General features: G+C 45.7%; 1 protein-coding gene across 6 annotated transcripts in view; it reads left to right on the top strand.

Moving 5' to 3' along the window:
- The window catches only part of SEC16A (SEC16 homolog A, endoplasmic reticulum export factor), a 421,944-nt gene extending 402,572 nt beyond the window's left edge, over positions 1-19,372 (top strand). For all 6 annotated transcript variants that reach the window (XM_078641918.1, XM_078641921.1, XM_078641919.1 and 3 more), the window contains 2 exons: positions 4,119-4,196; positions 17,722-19,372. In XM_078641918.1, the coding sequence (XP_078498044.1) occupies positions 4,119-4,196; positions 17,722-17,790 (147 nt within the window). In that variant the 3' untranslated portion in view covers positions 17,791-19,372. The remainder of the gene's footprint in view (positions 1-4,118; positions 4,197-17,721) is intronic.
- Positions 19,373-19,819: the final 447 nt, after the last annotated feature.

Genomic DNA, 19,819 nt, shown 5'->3' with positions numbered 1-19,819 from the left:
ATTGTTACCAAAGGTAAGTTACTTTTACATCTGGAATGAACTGCAGAGACATTGGCTTAGGAACTGGTTAATGCCCACTTCTATAAGTTTTATCTTTCCCTGGAACAGTGGGCAAAGGAGACGTTTTCTCCTCTTTAACAATTAGGTTGAAACATCTTTGATTAATGTTTGGGATATAAGTTGAGCTGCATAACATCTAGCCTTTTGAGATTTGAAATATGTTCTGTTCCCACCCATTGCAAAGTAAGATCTAATAGACAAAAAATGTTTCCAGCATGGGGAAGCTAAGTTGGCTATGGGTAATATTATAAATATGAAATTCCTCCACTATTCTAGTACTAATCAAGTAATATACTTAGGAGGGATTAATGATGCCACCATGAAGCATAGATCTAATTTTAGATTTTCTGGCTGTGGACATGTACTTTCAGAAGTTGTTTCTGAAGATTCTAAAAAGGAAGAGGTTAACTAAAACACACAACTACAGTACCGAGACCGCCCTCCTAGCCGCCACCGATGACATCCGCTCGCTCCTTGACCGGGTAGAAACAGCAGCCCTCTTTCTTCTGGATATCTCTGCCGCCTTTGGCACTGTATCCCTCCGCACGCTAGTATCTGCAACAAAGCCGTGGACTGGATCAGTTGCTTCCTCACCCTTGGGACACAAACTCAGACTATCACCGTTCTTCTCAGAACCCATGGAGATCGGCTGTAGAGTTTCCCAGGGCTCCTCCCTGAGCCCCATACTCTTCAACGTCTACATGGCACCGCTTACAACCATAGTCTGGAACCATAGACCCAACATCATCTCCTATGTTGACGACACCCAGCTGATCCTCTCTGCCACCAACGAGCCCACAATCACCAGAAACAAATTACACGACGGGATGAAGGCCTTCACCATCTGGATGAGAGACAGCCGCCTCAAGCTCAACTCGGACAAGACCGAAGTCCTCATCCTGGGGCCCCAACACCTGCACATGAAGACTCCTGGTGGCCCGCCGCGTTAGGAACCCACCACGTACGAAACCTCTGCATCATACTGAACTCCTCGCCCACGATGCACCGCCAGATCAACGCCATCTCCTCCTCATGCTTCCAAACCCTTTGCCTACTTCGAAAGACATTAAGATGATCCCCGCTGAGGCCAGAAAGACGGTCACTCACGCGCTCATCCGCTGCAGACTCTACTATGGCAAAGCACTCTATGCAGGCGTCACCCAGAAACCCCTCAGGAAACAGAACATTCAGAACGCCACAGCCAGACTGGTCCTCAACATCCCACACCGCAGTCACATCTCCGAACACCACCGAGAACTCCACTGGCTCCCAGTCAACCAAAGTCATTTTCAAGCTCCTCACACAAAGCCCTCCACGACATTGGACGAGCATGCCTCTCATTCCATGTACCCACCAGACACCTCCACTCCGCCAAACTGGCCCTTGCCACCGTCCCATGGATCTGCAAGACCAGGACCAGAGGAAGATTCTTTTCATACCTCTCCACCAAAACCTGGAACAGCCTGCCTCTCCAACTCAGGCTAGGTGCTGAACCAATTCAAGAAGGATCTCAAGACCTGGCACTTCGACTGAACCTCAGCACCCAGCAACCCCCTCCTTCTTCCCCCCCCCCCCCCCCCCCGCTCCTCAATACCCTCACAGGTGAGTAGCAAACACTGATTGATTGATTTGAACTATTTGTAAGTGAGGCTTTCAATTGAGCCACGAGAAAAGGCACAAGGACTGCCAAATCACAGTATCTAGCATATATAAAAATTGTGATTAACAACCATTATGAGGTCTCAACAATTTGATGCAAAAATTTGCAGTTAGAAACATTACTTGCAAGGACTGCAATGTTTTGTTGTACTGCTCCTATTTGTTCCCAAAGAATTGGACACACCCTGAAAACTCATCTGATGCCTGTTCTATTTAAGGCAAAAGATGTTCAGGCGGATGGAGCACCTGTGGTGAAGCAGAGGCAAGTTCTGTTGACCAGCTCATTCCTTAATCGGTGTAAGGCGAAGACACCTTAATAGTGCTTGAGAGAACTCTTTTGCTCTTCTTTCTCTGAAGTTCTAGATCAGAAGGTGGCCAGTGCTGACTCATTCAGGATTGTTCTGCTATGCCTGCAAGCTACACTTCTTACATTGACCCTAAATGGAAGTGATGTACATGATTAGCAGTTAGCATGAAAATCTGACACCCCCCACTCCAAATAAACTGTAGATATCTCCGTTATTTCTCCAAATAATTATGAAATAAAATATATACATTCGAGCAGTTTCTCTAAGAAATTGTTAGAAAAATAGTCAAGACATTTGAAGAACCCATAACCAAAGGGCAATGCACTAGAAATAGCAGAAATCGATCACACCAGGGCAGCTAATGAGAGCTGGTCTTTGCTGTGTGAGACCAAGTACTGTGTACTATGATGGATGCACTAGGGACTTTTACAAATAAGAGTTGAACTAACGGTGACTACTCCTTTTAGTTTTGTGTTTGTTATGCTTTTATCCAAAAACAGAAAGGATTGGTGTTTCATGGAGCACGAGAGGTTCATCAGGCCCCGACCAAATCTGTTATTACCCATATTGTACTAGCTATGTTCAAGACTTCTAAACCCTTTGTTAGAAAGCATTGCCTTTGAAGTATAAGGAGGTCCAGAAATATATAAATGATCCACGGTATTAGGTTGATCAACCTTTTCTCAAATATCTAATTTTAGGAGCTTGTAATGTGTTGAAGCGTGAGGTCATAGCTGACAATACTGTTCTTTAGTTCTGTGCTGTGCAACTTTTCTTTAAGGCTGCCGAACATTTTCACAAGTCCCTTGCTTTTTTGACATAGCCAGGACTCTTTAAAGCCATTATCATCTTTCACAGTTTCAGCTTTTGAATTTTTTGGCAACCAAAAGAGGTTGAGAACTATAGGAGAGCTAGGCACAATCAAAGCTCAACAAAATGAAACCTTCGAATATAAACCCCTAGCCCTTGACAGAGAAACGTATATAATTCTGAAATTGGATGATTTTATGACTTCTGTAGCATTTAAGAAATAATGACATTATCAACTCAAATGATTGCTCAATACCAGAAAATGTAAGGGTCTTCCACGCTGATTGACAGCTGTTCAGCAAAAAAATAACCAAGTGGATTAAAGGAATACTTCATCTCTATTGCAGTACCTGTTTATCACTTTAAAAGAATAGCATGTCAAAAGTAAACTTATTGTTTTCAACTATGGAATGGATTTCACAACTGACGAATATAATGTAAGGCACGTAGGACTATTCGCCAGGGCAGCAGATGTAACTGAGCTTCTGATTTGTGTCAGTAAGCCCACTCTTGGGGATAATGTGCCTCTACAGAGATCCCTCTGGTAACCTGATGTCCACAGATTCAAAGAGTGTTGGAGCTGGCTTTTTAATCCTCCCACGATGGATAAAATGAGTACATTTGAGTGTAACTTTAACTCTCATAGTTAACAGCAATACAAAATGACATAATGCCTTGGGGACAAGCAGGGGATATATTGGCATAGTGAGGACAAGCAGGGGATATATTGGCATAGTGAGGTTATAGGATCTGTTAGCTGAGCTCAAACAGGCGTCTGCTGCCCTGCTACTAATACTGACTTCTACTAATCGAGTTACCTTGCACTGCTTTGTTGCTACTTTATTTTTTTTTGCATGTTCAGGTTGGTTTGTTTTCACCCGTGCCAAAGGCTGTATTCTTGTGCATGAGGTTTTTCCACTATCTATAACAAGCATGCAAAGGTTGCGGTATATTGCAAAGAATCATTGACTCCTTAAAGCAAGAGGGTTGTTACTTTACTCTGTAATATACCCCTAATTGTGTTCACCAAAGGATGTTGAAAGGGATTTGCTGGAAATAAGGTCTTTGGCTTCTTGCACTGGTCGAGCCATTTTGAAAATGTATCAGGCTGATGTACATTAAACTGTAAAAGAAAGCTTTTCTGGTAATATGTAATGTTGTGAACTCTTTCACAGCAGCAATGCAGAATTTCACATTCATCTTTATTTCCTACAAAAAAAAGCACAAAAATGAAGGTGGATTTGTTTATTGAGCGTTTTGACTGACTATTTTATTTTTTAGAGTTCAAATACTTCAGCACCTTTGGGGGCACCGCCCACCGGAGCAGTTCAGTTCTACAACCCTTCGCAATTTGCACAAGTAAGTGGACCAGATAACTGCATGCATGCCGCGAGAACTCGAAGTATTGTTAAAAGATCCATGTTGGGTCAGTGAACCTTTCAGGATAATTGATATGATTGTTGGTTGTATTTACCAGATAATTGCATGCATGCTGTGAGAACTTGCCTATAAAATGCTCGCAGGTTACTAGAGCAAAGCAGGACTGCTCCGCGAAAAATGGGCAATGGTTTAGGAAAGAAAAGTGTGTGCTTTCTCTAGGCAACACCACAAGACTTCAGTCACTTAAAACCACTAATCAAAAGTGTTACCACGATCTCCTAAAATAAAACAAAATAAAAGAGAGCAAAACGTGGAAAACGGGCTCGGAATTTAATGTGTAAGAAATAAAACTAGAGGGGTGGATTTGTTCCAAGAAAAACTGAACCGCTCTCTATAAACAAGCTCTCGGCATTGCAGGGGAGGGGGAGCGTATTCCTTTGAAGTCTGAAGCAGGGGGCGGGGGAGCAGATCCCTTTGAAGTCTGATGCCGAGGCTTGTGGTGTGCTTTGTGCACGCGCCTGAATCAAATGAACTGTACCGGGCAAGGGTGTGAGATGTAAAAAGGAGTGCCCACGCATCCACATTCAAGATAGCGGTGGAGTGCAATCCTTTCAAGTCTGATGCGAGGGGCGGGGGAGCGGCAGCCTTTGAAGTCTGATTGGGGGGGGAGCGGCAGCCTTTGAAGTCTGATGCTGAGGCACAGACAAATGGTGGTGTGTGATGTGGCTGGCGTCGTGCACGCGCCTGTCTCACATGAACTGTGTCTAATCTGCAGCTTGGGTAGACTTTTCGGACCGCTTACTAGAATCTCGCCGAACAATGCTTACGCATTTCTTCAGCGAGACCTAAAAATGAGTGACACACTGGGTAAACACCTTCAATTATCGCCGCGACTGGGGATTCAAAATATATGGGAGGCCACCGACCTGCCAGATATAGAACAGCAATGGGTGGCATTGGGGTACCTGCTGTAACTGGCTATAGCGATGCTCTGGGGATCCAACAAACGACCGTTGGCGGTTGGGTGGGTGGCAGAGATGGATAGATGCATGATTGCAGAGAAGGAGGTCTATAAACAACGGGGCTGCTCTAAGAAGTAGGACAAAAAATGGGGAGGGTGGAATGCTTCTAAGGGGGGGATTTGTACTTCTCCCACAGAAGATATGGCGATGAGGAGAAATCGAAACAGTAAACATTGATGTACTATAATGCACGAAAATTAGGCTGAAATGTGATACTGTAATGATGACTCTGTGCTTTAACTTTAATAAAATCTGTTTAAAAAAAAAAAGAGCATTTGAGCAGTTTCTGCACCCCTGAAAGAGTATAGTCTGACTCTGTCCAATCTTAGATCTTTCTGATCTGAACCGATTACTCCCTTCTGAAGTTCAAGATGCTAACTTTAGCTCAGGTACTGACAGTTCTACACAACAATGACTAATAATCTTGGCGCAGAACATTTATTTTCATGTGCCCATTCTTGTGGAGCCACCATAGCTTCACAGTGGAAAACCTACATTACCAGTACAGGATGGTACTGTTTGGTCTCAATGCTTCCCCTCCCATCTTCTTCACAACAGGATCTTGCCCAGTGGTGGCCTTTCTGCATTATTAGGAGGTGCACTGCCACTCTTATTTAGATGACTATCTCAATCGAATGGCATCTGGGGACAGTTCCGTGTGTGTTTTCACCCTGACTCTGGAGACTCTCTTCAGACATGGATTCTCAGTAAACTGCATAATATCTTGTCTGGTGCTTTTGGAAGGATTAATGTCATGGGGGCAGTTCTCGACTCCAACTTTGCTTCCCTCCTCACAAGATGTTATGGTCATCAGCCAAACAGATAACCACTTCATGACTAACAGGTTCGAGGCATGTGGGCTGCTGAATTCAAATCTATAGCATAGATCGCCGCCTAGTGTTGGGTCCGGATGATTGCACATTGTTGTCCTGGAAGAGTCTTCGAAGTATCACGAGATAGGTGGCTCCTCCCCTGGACTACAGTGCGCATGGGCATCGACTCCATCCCCAGATTGTTTTTTTCCGCCATTCGGTTCGGATGTATATTCGACATCTCCAGTTCGGAATCGATAAAACTTTTCGTAAGGCCTGAAGGCCTTTTTCCTATACCGTCGGTATTGTTTTGCGCTCGGTGCCCAGCTCTGTTCCGGCTCAGTTCCCGAGTCGGACGTCCAGAGGAGTCGCGTGGCTCTTCGGTGCTCGAGGCCCAGTCGACGCAGCAAGACTTTCGACGACACATCATGGAACGGAGTCCGTTCAAGAACTGTCCCGTGTGCGGATCCAAGTACCCACACATCGACGTCCATCCGGTGTGCAACAAGTGCCTGTCGCCGGACCACAATGAAGCCAACTGTATGGCTTGTTCCAGGTTTCGATCGAAGAAGACGATTCAACTTCGGCGCGTGGCGCGCCAGGAGGCCCGGCAGTCGGCCCCGGCACCGGTGGACATCTTCGATAGCGAAGAAGCAGACGAACAAGAAGTTCATATACAGATTTCCCTTCCGGCGGAGGAGATAGACTACGAATACGACGCGGACGTCGAGGTGGTCGAGGAAGAAGTCGTCGACGAGGTAGGAGACGACAATGAGGCCTACGGGGCCACAGGAGATAGCTCATGTGAAGAGCTAAGCCCCGAAAGAACAATTACTAAGGCTCAGGTCGAGGGATCGCCACACGGCCTTACCCAACACCTTCCACCCAAATCCACGGCCTCGCCTACGGGCCCGGCTACGGACACTTCTGCGGAGCCTACGTTGGTCAAAACGAAACCGAAACCTTCGGTGTCGACGAAATCGAAACTAACAGAGACGGCGTCGAAACAAAAGACGTCTGTCCCTCCGGCCGCCTCCTCGGACTTCAGACACCTCGGGGCAGCCGAAGAAGGCCGTCGACCTGGGGAAGTCGACCAAGGGCGCCGAGCCAAAGTCGGTCAAGGGCGCCGAGTCGAAGTCGGTCAAAAGCGTCCAGCCAAAATGGGCCAAAGGCGTCGAACCGAAGACTGGGGCCCCGCACCCAGTACTCGAGTCCACCGACAAGCCAACGTCGGCGCCGAAGGAGGGCACGGTGTGCCGAAGATGGCTGATCCTGTGCCTCGACCGGATAACAACAAGGCATCGACGCTCGAGTCTTCACTCGCAGGTGGACGGAAGACGTCTGTCGGGTCGACGAAATCGTCCGCTTCCTTTACGAAGCAGGTGTCGGACTCTCTACAACGCATCAGGAACAAGGCTTCCGCAGCCGCACCGAAGGATGCTTCCACCGCGAAGCCGGCTGCCACAACGCCAAAGTCTTCGACGCCACTCCTGTTTATTTTGCCGCCGAAGGTAGCACCAAAGGCCTTCGCTCCACGGTCGGTCACCGAGGCGCCCGTCCAAGTGTCTACGGCGTCGAAGCCTTCTCAGCCGCTTGGGAGCTTGAAACCTCGACAACCCTCGGTGGAGGGACAGTCGGAACACTTTATCGACGCCGACACCGGGAAACTGACCCTCTACAAGAGGAAGATCACGGCAACCCAGCCTTTGGAGTCCTACACTATTCCTTTAAAGCGCAAGAAGCCTGCTGTGGACTCCCCTGTTCTGGTGGAGCCTCTTGCTCCACGGACTCCACGAGTGGCTACACCCTCACCTACTTATTCAGATGTGGAGGGTGGAGAAGGTGAGGACGAGGAGTATAACTTTCCTGCCAACACTGATCCTGAGGATCACCAAGACTCATGGGCAGATGCAGGGGACCCAGGGGATCCGCAAACTGCCCAGGACCCTCAGGTGTACAATGTCAAAACCTCTCCTACTGAGGATTCTGCGGCATTTAATGCTCTAATTGAGAGGGCGGCTAAAAACCACGGCGTCCAGCTGCATGCTGACCCTATCGAAGTGGACTTCCTCTTTGATACCTTTTCCACGGCAGAAAAGACTGTCAAGACACTACCCATGCTGAAAGGGGTTCTAAAACATGCTGCAGACATTTTTAAGGAACCCACACGGGCCAGGGTGCTCAACCCTAGGATTGAAAAGAAATATAGGCCGGCCCCTGGCGACCCAACCTACATCAAAGGCCAATTGCCATTGAACTCTCTGGTCGTTTCTAATGCCCGGAAGAGGGCGAACTCGCAAACCACTGGTGATGCTCCTCCCCCTGACAAAGAATCTAAAGTGCTGGAGGCATCAGGGAAGAGGGTGGCGGCTCAAGCGGCCAATGTCTGGCGTATTTCTAACACTCAGGCACTACTGGCCAGATATGACAGGGCACACTATGACACACTAGAGACCCTGTTGCAACATCTTCCAGATCAGTATAAGGAGGCAGCTGAGATGCTTATTCAGGAAGGGAAGCTTATCTCCAACGCTTCGATTAAGTGTGCTCTGGACGTGGCGGACACCGCGGCCAGAGCCATTAACACAAGTGTCATGTTGAGACGCCAGGCCTGGCTCAGAATCTCCGGTTTCAAGCCGGAGATACAGACCACCATCCTCAATCAGCCAGTAAACCCAGATAGGTTATTTGGTCCTGAAGTGGATACCACCTTAGAAAAGATAAACAAGCATTGGAAATGCAATAGGTCTCGGATTTATTTGAGTTAGAGCAAATGGCATTGTAAATGACAATGTCTTTTTGCCATGTGTTATGGAGTGTATGCATGTGGTGTGTAGTGGAATTATGTGGGTTGAATTGAAATTATAGCAATGGTGGCATGCTGTGCTTTAGATGACTGTTTAAATGTAAAGTGCGCAATACTGTGATTGCTACAATACTTAATTGCAACGCTAGGTATGAGACCTAAAAAGTGTCAGGTACTTACACTCAAACTTTATGTTGGCTCATCATACAGTAGGATGGCTTGAAGCATAAGATCCCTATTTAAGTGATGCAGAGCTCTGTATGGTGCCAGGTACTTTATGAATTCTCCTTGGATTTCTGGCTTATCAAAGTAAGTCCGCAGTCTACTGCAGGCTATTTCCAAAGACATGATCCTCCACAACATTGGTCTACACTGGGAGACTGCAGTTATCTGAGAACAGCACTACAAGCAGGTGACCAGAAGCTGATGCTCTGCTTGTGATATCCCAGTTAATGGGAGTTGATCCCTGAACACTTAATATCACCTTCCCACTGAAAACAAGAAATGCAAAGCCAATACATCTGGCTTGCTTTTCCAATTATAACCAAGAACTTTTAGATTTGCCAATGTATCTTTAGCATAGCCGATATGTATTCATGTCTATACTTTCCGGGGAAAATAGCAGCAGTAAAACAACAACATGTTACTGTAGCTGCAAAGAAGAAAAAAAAACAACCTCAGAAATTTTGTAATAATGCATTGTTCTTGTAACAGACTAAAATCTCCAGTTAAGATGTCAAGTTCTCAGCTTGTGTAATCAACTTCAGACCACACAGTGGCTCCTCAATTGCAAGCTATAGGTCATGTCACATCTACAGTCTAACAACAAGCACGAGCCTCACTCAAGGTATGCTGGAATTAACTCGAACTACTAACCATCTCCCACAACAGCTGATATTTTATTCCAGATCATATGATGACCCGAAGGCATCTCCCAAAATACTCACACAGCTCGGGTGGTCTCACCTGGGAGGCCAGGCGCGGCCCGTGGCTCGCTGGTCAGTTGGAGAGGCTGCCCTCTTAAAGCACCGCGTGCACGCAGCTTCCTGGCTCACGTGCAATCCAGTGATGGTGTGAATGAGCCTTCCTGACGTCCTTTCGCTCTTTTCCCTGACCCCTACGCAACCTCCACACTTCGCACGAACATGCATCTACGTAGATATAGACGGCGAGCGTTGTACTTATCCGACTCAAAATTGCCTGGCTCCTTCTTACGTCATGCGTGCGTGCAGTTTGCTACCCCAGGACTCTCACACACGCTATATTACTTCTGTGCACATACAAGCCGGTTACTCTCCTACACACGCTCCATGCAATTGAGTGCATGACACCTCCACACTGTATGCACAATGTACACATTCATGCAGTCCGATTCAGTCCCCGTGAATAGCATACGCGGGTTTCGGCAGGATCTCCGGTAATTCGTGTACAGACAGTTCACACTTTGCCTCTTCCCTCTCCTCTCCCTGGAAAGCCAGCTCCTGTCTTAATTTCTTACTATGTGCAAACTTATACCAGGAAAGGGCCTAGTTTCTAGACACCACTCAGACATGAGCAGACATGAACAAAAAACAAAACAAAAAAATCTACGCACCCACCGGAAGTCAGGCAATGTCGCCTGTGACGGGGGTGGGGCCGCGTCCAGACCGGAAGAGGAGACATGCGTATCGCGGCCCGGGGCTCCCGTGAGTGGTGGAGAGCCCCGGGGCCGCCAGCAGGAGGTTAGGCGAATGTTGCGGGGCTCCCTTGACCAAGAGGGAGCCCCGTGACCAAGAGGGAGCCCCGTGAAAGGAGCTGGCAAGAGCTGCAGCGGCGGAGTCCCCCGGGATTGGCCCGGTAAGTTAAAAAGGGCTGGGGGGGTCTTGGTGACCTTGTATGTGTGTCTCTGTGCGACGGGGGGGCAACACTCGTGTGTCTGTGTGCGTGCGCGTGTGTATGTGTGTGGGGGGGCTGTATGTGCGTGCGTGCGTGCATGGGCGCTTGTGTGTGTGTCTGAGAGAATGCGCGACAGCAGCTGCCCACAGCGAGCGCGTTCGCGTGCGCGTTTCAAATCGCCTCCAAGGCGATGCGCGCGGCCAGGATTGTCTCCTGGAAAGGAGACACGGCCACAATAGGTTCTCGGCGGAGACGCGCTTCCGCGCGGCTAGCCAAGACCTAAAAAGGATACCGAAACTGCAAAATCCATGGGGGCTCTCCAGTCCCAGCAGTTTCGGAGCAGCACTTTTCGTCGCTCAGGCAATAGAGGTGTTTCCAGAGGCCAGATGTCCCAGCAAACGCAATACAATAAAGGTGGGGCACAATCCTCTTACACCAAGCAGAGTAGAGGCGGCTATCGGGGCAACAGCGCCAAGGGCAGAGGTCGTGGAAACAACAACTCACGCTCCTCCGCCACCAACAAACAGTGACGCCCTGTCACTGCCCCCCGACCATACTACACCTGTCGGGGGGAGACTCCAGCAGTTCCTGCCCGTCTGGAAATCCATCACCACTGACAGGTGGGTCAGGAAACTTATCCAGTTTGGTTATTGTCTGGAGTTAACATCCACTCCACCCAACATGCCACCAAAACACCGTCCTATGTCCACAGAGCATTTGCACTTATTGCAGCAGGAGGTGCTCGTCATGCTGCAAAAAGGGGCAATCGAGCTCGTGCCGGTGGAGGAAGAAGGCACGGGAGTGTACTCCCTGTACTTCTTGATCCCAAAGAAGGACGGGTCCCTAAGACCCATACTGGACCTCAGACCCCTGAATCAGTACATTCTGTCAGAACACTTCCATATGCTCACACTGCAGCAGGTTCTCCCGTTGCTCAATCAGGGAGACTTCCTCGCAACCTTGGATCTCAAGGATGCCTATTTCCACATTCCACTGCATCCATCACACAGAAAATACCTCAGGTTCACTATTCAGGGTCGGCATTATCAGTTCAAGGTCCTACCTTTCGGGGTGACCACGGCGCCCAGAGTGTTCACAAAATGTCTGGCGACAGTAGCTGCACACCTCAGGAGGCAGAACGTTCACGTTTACCCTTATCTGGACGACTGGCTTGTCCAAGCAAAGTCGGCCCAGGAGTGCGCCGCCAACATGTCCCACACCATTCACCTTCTTCACGATCTGGGATTCTCACTGAATTATCCCAAGTCGCACCTTCAGCCAGCCCATGTGTGGCAGTATCTGGGTGCGACGATCAATACTCTGGCAGCCACAGCTCAGCCAAATTCTGTGAGGATCAACAGCATTCAGTCACTGATCCAGAAGTTCAGACCACAACACTCGCTTCCAGCAAGAGTGTTCATGCAGTTGATAGGCATGATGGCCTCCTGCATCTTCATAGTCCCGCACGCGAGGCTACATATGCGTCCGCTCCAGGAATGCTTGGCTCATCAGTGGACGCAGGCTCAAGGACAGTTGAACGACCTAGTGTTGGTGACCGGTCGGGCGTACAGCTCTCTGCATTGGTGGAATCCACACAACCTTTGCAAGGGCCGACCGTTCCAGGAGCCTGTGCCACAGATTATCCTGACGACGGACGCATCTCTCCAGGGATGGGGAGCTCATGTACTCCACTATACGGTGCAGGGACTATGGACAACGCAGCAAAAGAGGATGCACATCAACTACCTAGAACTGATGGCAATCTTCATGGCATTGAAGGCATTCAAAGTACATCTGTGCAACAAAGTCGTGTTGATCCGGACGGACAACATGACGGCCATGTACTACATTCAAAAGCAGGGGGGTACACACTCTCCACAGTTGTCTCATCTGGCTCAGAGCATGTGGAAGTGGGCCATTCAGAGAAACATCTTCCTCATGGCGGAACACCTCCCGGGCAAGGACAATCAGATGGCGGATCTGCTCAGCAGGTACAGCCACCAAATGCACGAGTGGGAGATACATCCATCAGTACTCCACCGTACTTCCAGCAGTGGGGTCATCCAGAGATAGACCTGTTTGCCACAAGGGAAAACGCAAAATGCCAAAGCTTTGCCGCCAGGTTCCCTCACCCACAGTCGCAGGGCAATGCGATATGGATGAACTGGTCAGGCAGATTTGCGTACGCTTTTCCCCCAGCACCTCTCATATGTGATTGTTGTGATTCCAAAGACGCAACCCCCTTCTAACTCCTGTGCCCACTACCGCCCCATTTCCCTACTCAACTGCGAGATCAAAATCTTTGACACAATTCTGCCCAATAGACTGAAGAGGGTACTGCTGATACTCTTCTACCCGGACCAATGGTGCTTCATGCCGCAAAGAAGCACCCAACACTACATTCGCCGGTTACAAGTGGCCCTCGCCGTCACTCTATACCCTCTGATTTGGCGTTGCTCCTGGTGGACTTTGAAAAGGCGTTAAATACGATGGACTAGGAGTACCTTTGCAAATTATCATTTTCTCTTTTTGAGTCGTGTGGTCAAGATAATCTGGCCAGAAAGAAAGTACATTTTTAACAGAAATCCATATGAACTGGCAATTTGGTTCCCAAAACCTACAAAGATACATCTGAATTAACCGGTACACATTCTATTTTAGTAAGATATCCTACCCCAGTTTGAAATGCATGGGTTACCTTAACGCAGTAGATGTTATACTGAGTTGATTTCTGAACTGAAGAGCTGAATAATAGCTTTAGTATCTTTAGTAGGGTTCTGATGTTCATGTTGAATTGTCGTTCTAGTTAAATTGTATTTTTTTTATCTGTTAGCTGAAATTGACCCGCATTGCAGACCGTTTAATATAAGTTGTGCACTAGAGTTGAATTCTGTTACTGGGTGACATTTACCACTGTAGTATGGTTCAGCCTTACTTTACATTAAAAAGGCATTTTTTTATTTATTTGCCTATACATTTTGACCCCATGAACGGATCTGCACCAAATTTACAATTGCTTGCATAGACAGCTAAGGCCTGGCATGCAAATCTTTATGCAACGTGTGCATGGGAAATTTTTCTACAGACAAAACTGCTGAACAGATTCAAGGATAACTTGCCAGGGAAGTTGAACTTTGCTCAGAAAGCGTGTTTGCATTGATTCAGTGTAAATCAACACAGTTTAATTATTATTTTTAAGTTTAATAGCGCTTTCTTGAAATAAATAAACAAATGGTACAGCATAGAACAACATTTGGAGGAAAACAACAAGGAAATAGAACACAATATATATGACCATATTAAAGTCACATCTCATATAATAGCAATTATTTCATAAGAAAAAAAAGAAGCTGTATTAAATGATAAGGTACCTTAATGAAACAGCATTTTATTTTTTATGGAAAAAGAGAGAAAGAAAAGATAAAGAAAAGTTCCAACTGTACCAGAAATAATCAATATTGAAATCTGATGGCTTGCACTATAAATGTTCTAACAGAATGGTAATAATGTAATGTTCTAATACTAACAATGTATCAAAAATAAACCGAAGAAACTCTTGGCGGCTGAAAAACAAAGGTGCTGTACTGGTTATGCATTACAGGTGAGGATAGATAGTAAGTGGAGTCCAAAAACCCTCCTTTCGTAGAAACTCAGTCGATTTTGATCTAATTGTTGGGGAAAGAAAGTTGCCCGTCAGGCTTTAAATGGTTCATACTTTTGTATATCCTGGCCTTTTTAATTGTGGTGTATTCACAGATCCAATCCGTAGATATCCACAAATCCAAAATTTCATAAAATGAATCAGATTGTATGAGGTAACCTTTTTCTCCCTTGTTCCCTTTTGGATCTACCGTCTGATTAGATGGCTGCAAGTGAAGGATTTCTCTTGCAGCCACAACTTCAGGCCCGGCATGCTCTGTGTTCGAACCCTTATACCCAGAGGTGCTTGACTTCTCGTAGTAGGTTGAGTGCGGGGAACTTTGTGGACACCATACCTCTGTGCATAGCCAAGGGCCGCACAGCCACGGCGGAGGGTTGGCTACCTGTGGCAGGTTATGTGCAAAGCCTAGCTGCAGGCAAGGCCCTGCGGCCAACCCCTGCTATGTGCTCCATGATGTACCACACAGGACAACACCCATTTCAAAATGTCACAGGAAAATAACCCTGACTACCAAAAGCTAAATATGGCAGGTGGCGTGATTTATGGCGTGCTGTGTGTGTTTGTTTTGCAGGCAGTTTCTGTGGTTTTGCGAGTACCCATAGCTCAGTTTTAACAGTTTTTTTACGTAGCGTACACAAGATTAAAATATTACACATCTGATAGACATCTGGCTGCAGTTTAATGATCATAGAATTCTCCCCGGACGCAAGACTGAATTTGGAAATTTTACAGCAGTATCTCTGGGCGTCGGTAGAGGGCATCGAGTGGCGTCAGTTTCTTCTGTGACTATTGTTCGCGCCAACAACGCAGAGCCACTTTGAGAAACTGCATAAGAAAACAGTGTGCCAAAAAAAAGACATCTTTGTGTCAAATACAAAGTCATAAACAAAGGCATCAGAATGCCAAGAAAGGGATTGTGTAGGTAACAGGACCAGCAGTTCGCAGAGCGGGGAGGACGAGTGGGTCGTTTAGGAATCTGCAGCTGGATCCTGTCTCTCTGATAAGGCGTTACCAATCGTTAGTAACTTACTCATCTGATAGAGACATCTAGCCACAGATTCCTCATATTAGAATAGATACCCAAGCAACACTATTCCTGAAAGAAGGTCTGCAAACTGAGCTCATGAAAGATCCCTGAATAGGACTAGCCTGTGCATAATGAGAAAAAGTGACCAGGCTGTCTTAAGAATTATAGGTGAAGCAAAGAAGCTGCTCCACCAGAAGGACTGTGGGAAGCCCATTGAGAGCTGAAGTCGGCAAGACCTTGAGAAACATGTACACTACATTACCCACAGCAGAGGAATAGGAAAGTGTCAGAGAAAACCCTTCATAGAAGCAATTATTTATACTATGTAGTCCTGCTGAAAGTATTCACCCCATGACTGGACTAGTCTGTAGGACCAAGGACAACAGCCCATGCTACTAATGAGGAATCTGCGGCTTGATCCTGTCTCTACCAGATAAGGCATTACAGAAGGTTAGTAACTTATTAATTAAAGGATAAATACGGTGGAAAAGAGACATGGCATATTATAAACAAGCATTGACAAAACCAATACTTCTCACCTATTGCAGAGCTATTGGCTTTGCCAATGTGTTTTATCCATGTTGTAAACCAACATGGCTGCTGTTCAACATGGCTTAAAGTTAGTGTGGTAGAGGAGAGGGGCATGAAGTGTCGAAGAGTAGAGTGGAGTAGCTTAGTGAGTCGTGGAGTGGTATAGTGTTGAAGAGTAGCATAGAGGGAGTTGCGTAGAGTGGAGTGGAGCAGAGGGAATTGCGGCTATTGGCATAGTGTGTTGCATAGTGGAGGGGAGTTGAGTGGAGGGAATTATATTGGAGTGAGGCATCGTAGACTGCAGTAGTGTGTTGCGCAGTGGAGTAAAGTTGCATAGAGGGAGTTGAGTAGAGTGACATAGAGTGGAGTCACGTAGAGGGAGTTGTGTGCAGTGTAGTAAAGTGTCGTGGAATGACGTAGTCTCGTGTAGTAGAGTGTTGTGGAGTGGTTTAGAGTGTTGTGCAGTAGAGTGTTGTGGAGTGGCGTAGTGTGTTGTGGAGTGGCATAGAGGAGAGTGGATTGGAGTGTCTTACTGTAGACGAGAGGAGTAGAATAGATTGCAGTAGCATAAAGGGAGTTGTGTAGAGTGAAGTGGAGTGAAGTAAAATGGCTGGAGTGGGGCAGAGGGAAATACATAGATTGGAGTAAATTGTCGGAGAGAAGTGTTGTGGAATGGAGTGGCATAGAGTGGAGTAGTGCATTGCACAGTGGAGTAAAGTTGTGTTGAGTAGAGCGACATAGAGCGGAGTAGCTTAGAGGGAGTTGCCTGCAGAGTAGTGTCGGTGAATGATGTAGAGTTTCATGGAGTAGTGTCGTGGAGTATAGTGTCGTGGAGTATAGTGTCGTGGAGTATAGTGTCGTGGAGTATAGTGTCGTGGAGTATAGTGTCGTGGAGTATAGTGTCGTGGAGTATAGTGTCGTGGAGTATAGTGTCGTGGAGTATAGTGTTGTGTAGTGGCATAGATTGCCATGCAGTAGAGTCTTATGTAGTGGCATAGAGTGGGGTACAGTGGCGTGGAGGGAGGCAGAGAGAATTGCGTAGATTGGAGTAAATTGTCGTAGAGTGGAGTAGTTTGTCGCACTGGGGAGTAAAGTTGCGTAGAGGGAGTTGAGTAGAGTGACAGTATAGTGGCATAGAAAGAGTGGAGTGGAGTAGAGTGTCATGGAGAGACATAGAGGAGAATGGCATGGAGTGTCTTAGAGTAGCCTGGGGGGGCATAGAGTGCTGTGGAGTGGCATAGACTGGAGTGGCATTGTGTCGTGGAGTAGAGTGTTGTACAGTGGAGTTTCACAGTTCTGTAGAGTGTCATGGAGTTGAGTTCAGTGAAGTGGGGCAGAAGGAATTGCGTAGATTAAAGCGAATTGTCATAGAGTGAAGTGCCGTAGAATGGAGTAGTGTATCGCACAGTGGAGTAAAGTCGCTTAGAGGGAGTTGAGCAGAGTGACAGTAGAGTGACAGTGGAGTGGCGTGCAGTGGAGTGGGGTAGAGGGAATTGCACATTCTGACTATTAAAAACCTTGTCCAGATTGTGCCTTGTGTTAATTCTTTGCAAAATCAATTGTCCTTTCTTGGACATATATACAACTTCTAAATCCATAACACATGAAGAAAAAGGCTCCCTCTGCCTATATCATCAGATGTAATGTCAAAATGGCAAAGCATTATTTAAAGGAGATCTGTGATTATCTATTTTACAACAACGAAAATATTGGTACACAGGTAACATATTTTTTGCTAACTGCTAATAAATATATTTGTTTTTATTACAGCCATCTGCCACAGCTGGAGGCCCCAGGCTGGGACGATTTGGTGCGAGAAAATATCCAACTCTAAAGTAGAACATGCCTAGTTTTATTCGAGACTTTGAGACATTTCATACTACGCCAGTGGCACAAAACTGAGACTTTGTACTTAAAATGTCTATACTATATTCTGAAGACCCGATAGCAGCAATCTAATTGACCTTCTTCTATCTTACTGGGCTTTAAAACTGGTGAACTATCAACAGCTACTATTGCCAAAAAGAGGAATCCATGAAGTCTATTTTAAGAAGCTGGTCAAGAGGGATTAATCTTTGTGTGACATGTAGTTGGTGTCAGGTTTGTAAACAGCTAACCTGCAGCCAAAGCAATTGAATTGTTGCTCCGCTTGATGAAAGCAAGAGTAACAAAAAAACTGTGGACATTTTATTTAACTGATAGTAAAGTTTTATGGAGAACCTAATTTCTAAAAACTAAACGATTCGCTCTTTGTTAATCACCTGTACAATTTTGTTCCTGAATGGACATTTCCTCTAAACATCCATTTTGTGGGCTTGAGTAGGCCTTGAATCCTCTTTTGTGGATAGAACTTGCAATCGCTCATGGCATTCATCAGAAAATAGCATCTTCAAAAAGCCATTTTCTTAAGGCGATTGAGGCATATATTCTGCTCCACAACTCTCCTAAAGAAGTACAATATTTCTGATGATAAAACTGTGACTGTACTGCGAGAAACCTAAAAATTAATCAGAATGAAGTTTTAACTAAGTATGTATGTAGAAAGTTGTATAGGCTGGAAAAATCCCTCTGTATAATAGGCAAAGCATAATCCTTCTGATGAATGTGATTTTTTTAAGTGCAATATGGTATGCTTTTTCTGTCAAACTGTAATTAAGGTGGCAACAGCTTGAATTGTTAGTAAAGAAAATTTACTGTCTAACCAGAGTGCTGGAATCTTAGTTTAAATTTGCCTGTACCTTAGCTGCTTAACTTTGAGGTCTTAATGGAAAACATGCGATAAGCTTCTGTTGGATGGGCAAAACAGTAATTTTTCAAAAACCTCAAATACTAGGTTTTATATAGGATGCAGTTAAAACTTGTACCATTAGCACTGGCTCAATCGGAATCTAAAATAAGTACCATTTTGAAAGCGTGTATATTTAAGTCTCTGAAGATAGTGTATGTGGACTTTGCCTTTGAAGACCAAGGAGGATCCTTTATACAATATAAAGAAACCAAAGGGGAGTGCGCAATTTCATTGCTGCTTTTCTTTCAGTAACTCAATTCAATCTTAATATCTGGATACATGTAAACGTCACTTCATCATACATCTTCATTGACTTTAAGTGGGAAAGTGAGCTTTTCTACTTGCTTCTTAAGCGGAACGATTTGGGAGTATTCCAGAACTGCACAGTCTTTATTCCACAAACCTGATTTTGAGAGATACCACCTTTGGATATATTCCTGTTGAAAGCCTGGTCACATCTTCTGTCTCCTAAAGTTCAGCTGTGGCGCTGAATTCCTTCATCACAGACTGCCAAACACCTTTTAATTCAAAAAGGCTTCCTCTTATACGGAAGTTGCTATTTTTCCTACAAGTGTTAGATTTGACACTGTAAATTCTTAAATAAAATATTTTGCGCTCTGAAGCACTTTCAAACTGATTTCCTGTTTTTATTTCAAAATACATTCTCTAGTACTACTTATAAATTGCTGCTTGTATGATTTATTTGCTATTTTTCACAGTGTTTCAGCAAGATTAAATTGTACTAAAACTGTACATTTGTAACTGTAAAAGGACACATATTCTGCCCAGCCCCATCAAACTACGTTGAGGTTGCATTGAAGGAGAAAGTGATTGTTACTTTTTCCCCCTTCATTAGTGGCTATTTCCTGTAGAATTTATATAGGGGGTCAAACAAATGTGAGGCCAGCTTTAAACATATGAAAAATAAGAGCTCAACAAAAAAAACTGCCTTTCCAAATCAACATAAAATTCAAACAGTTTGGTATCTTTATTAGCTGAAAACAGTTTTGGTTGTTAATGTTCATAGCCCGAAGCACCCACCCTTCCCACTCTAGACAATTATGCAAATGAAGTAGCTAA

The sequence above is a fragment of the Lissotriton helveticus genome, chromosome 5_1 (genome assembly GCF_964261635.1).
Source record: "Lissotriton helveticus chromosome 5_1, aLisHel1.1, whole genome shotgun sequence".
NCBI lineage: Eukaryota > Metazoa > Chordata > Amphibia > Caudata > Salamandridae > Lissotriton > Lissotriton helveticus.
Note: the sequence above shows the minus strand (reverse complement) of the source record. Positions and strands in the feature narration are given on the sequence as shown.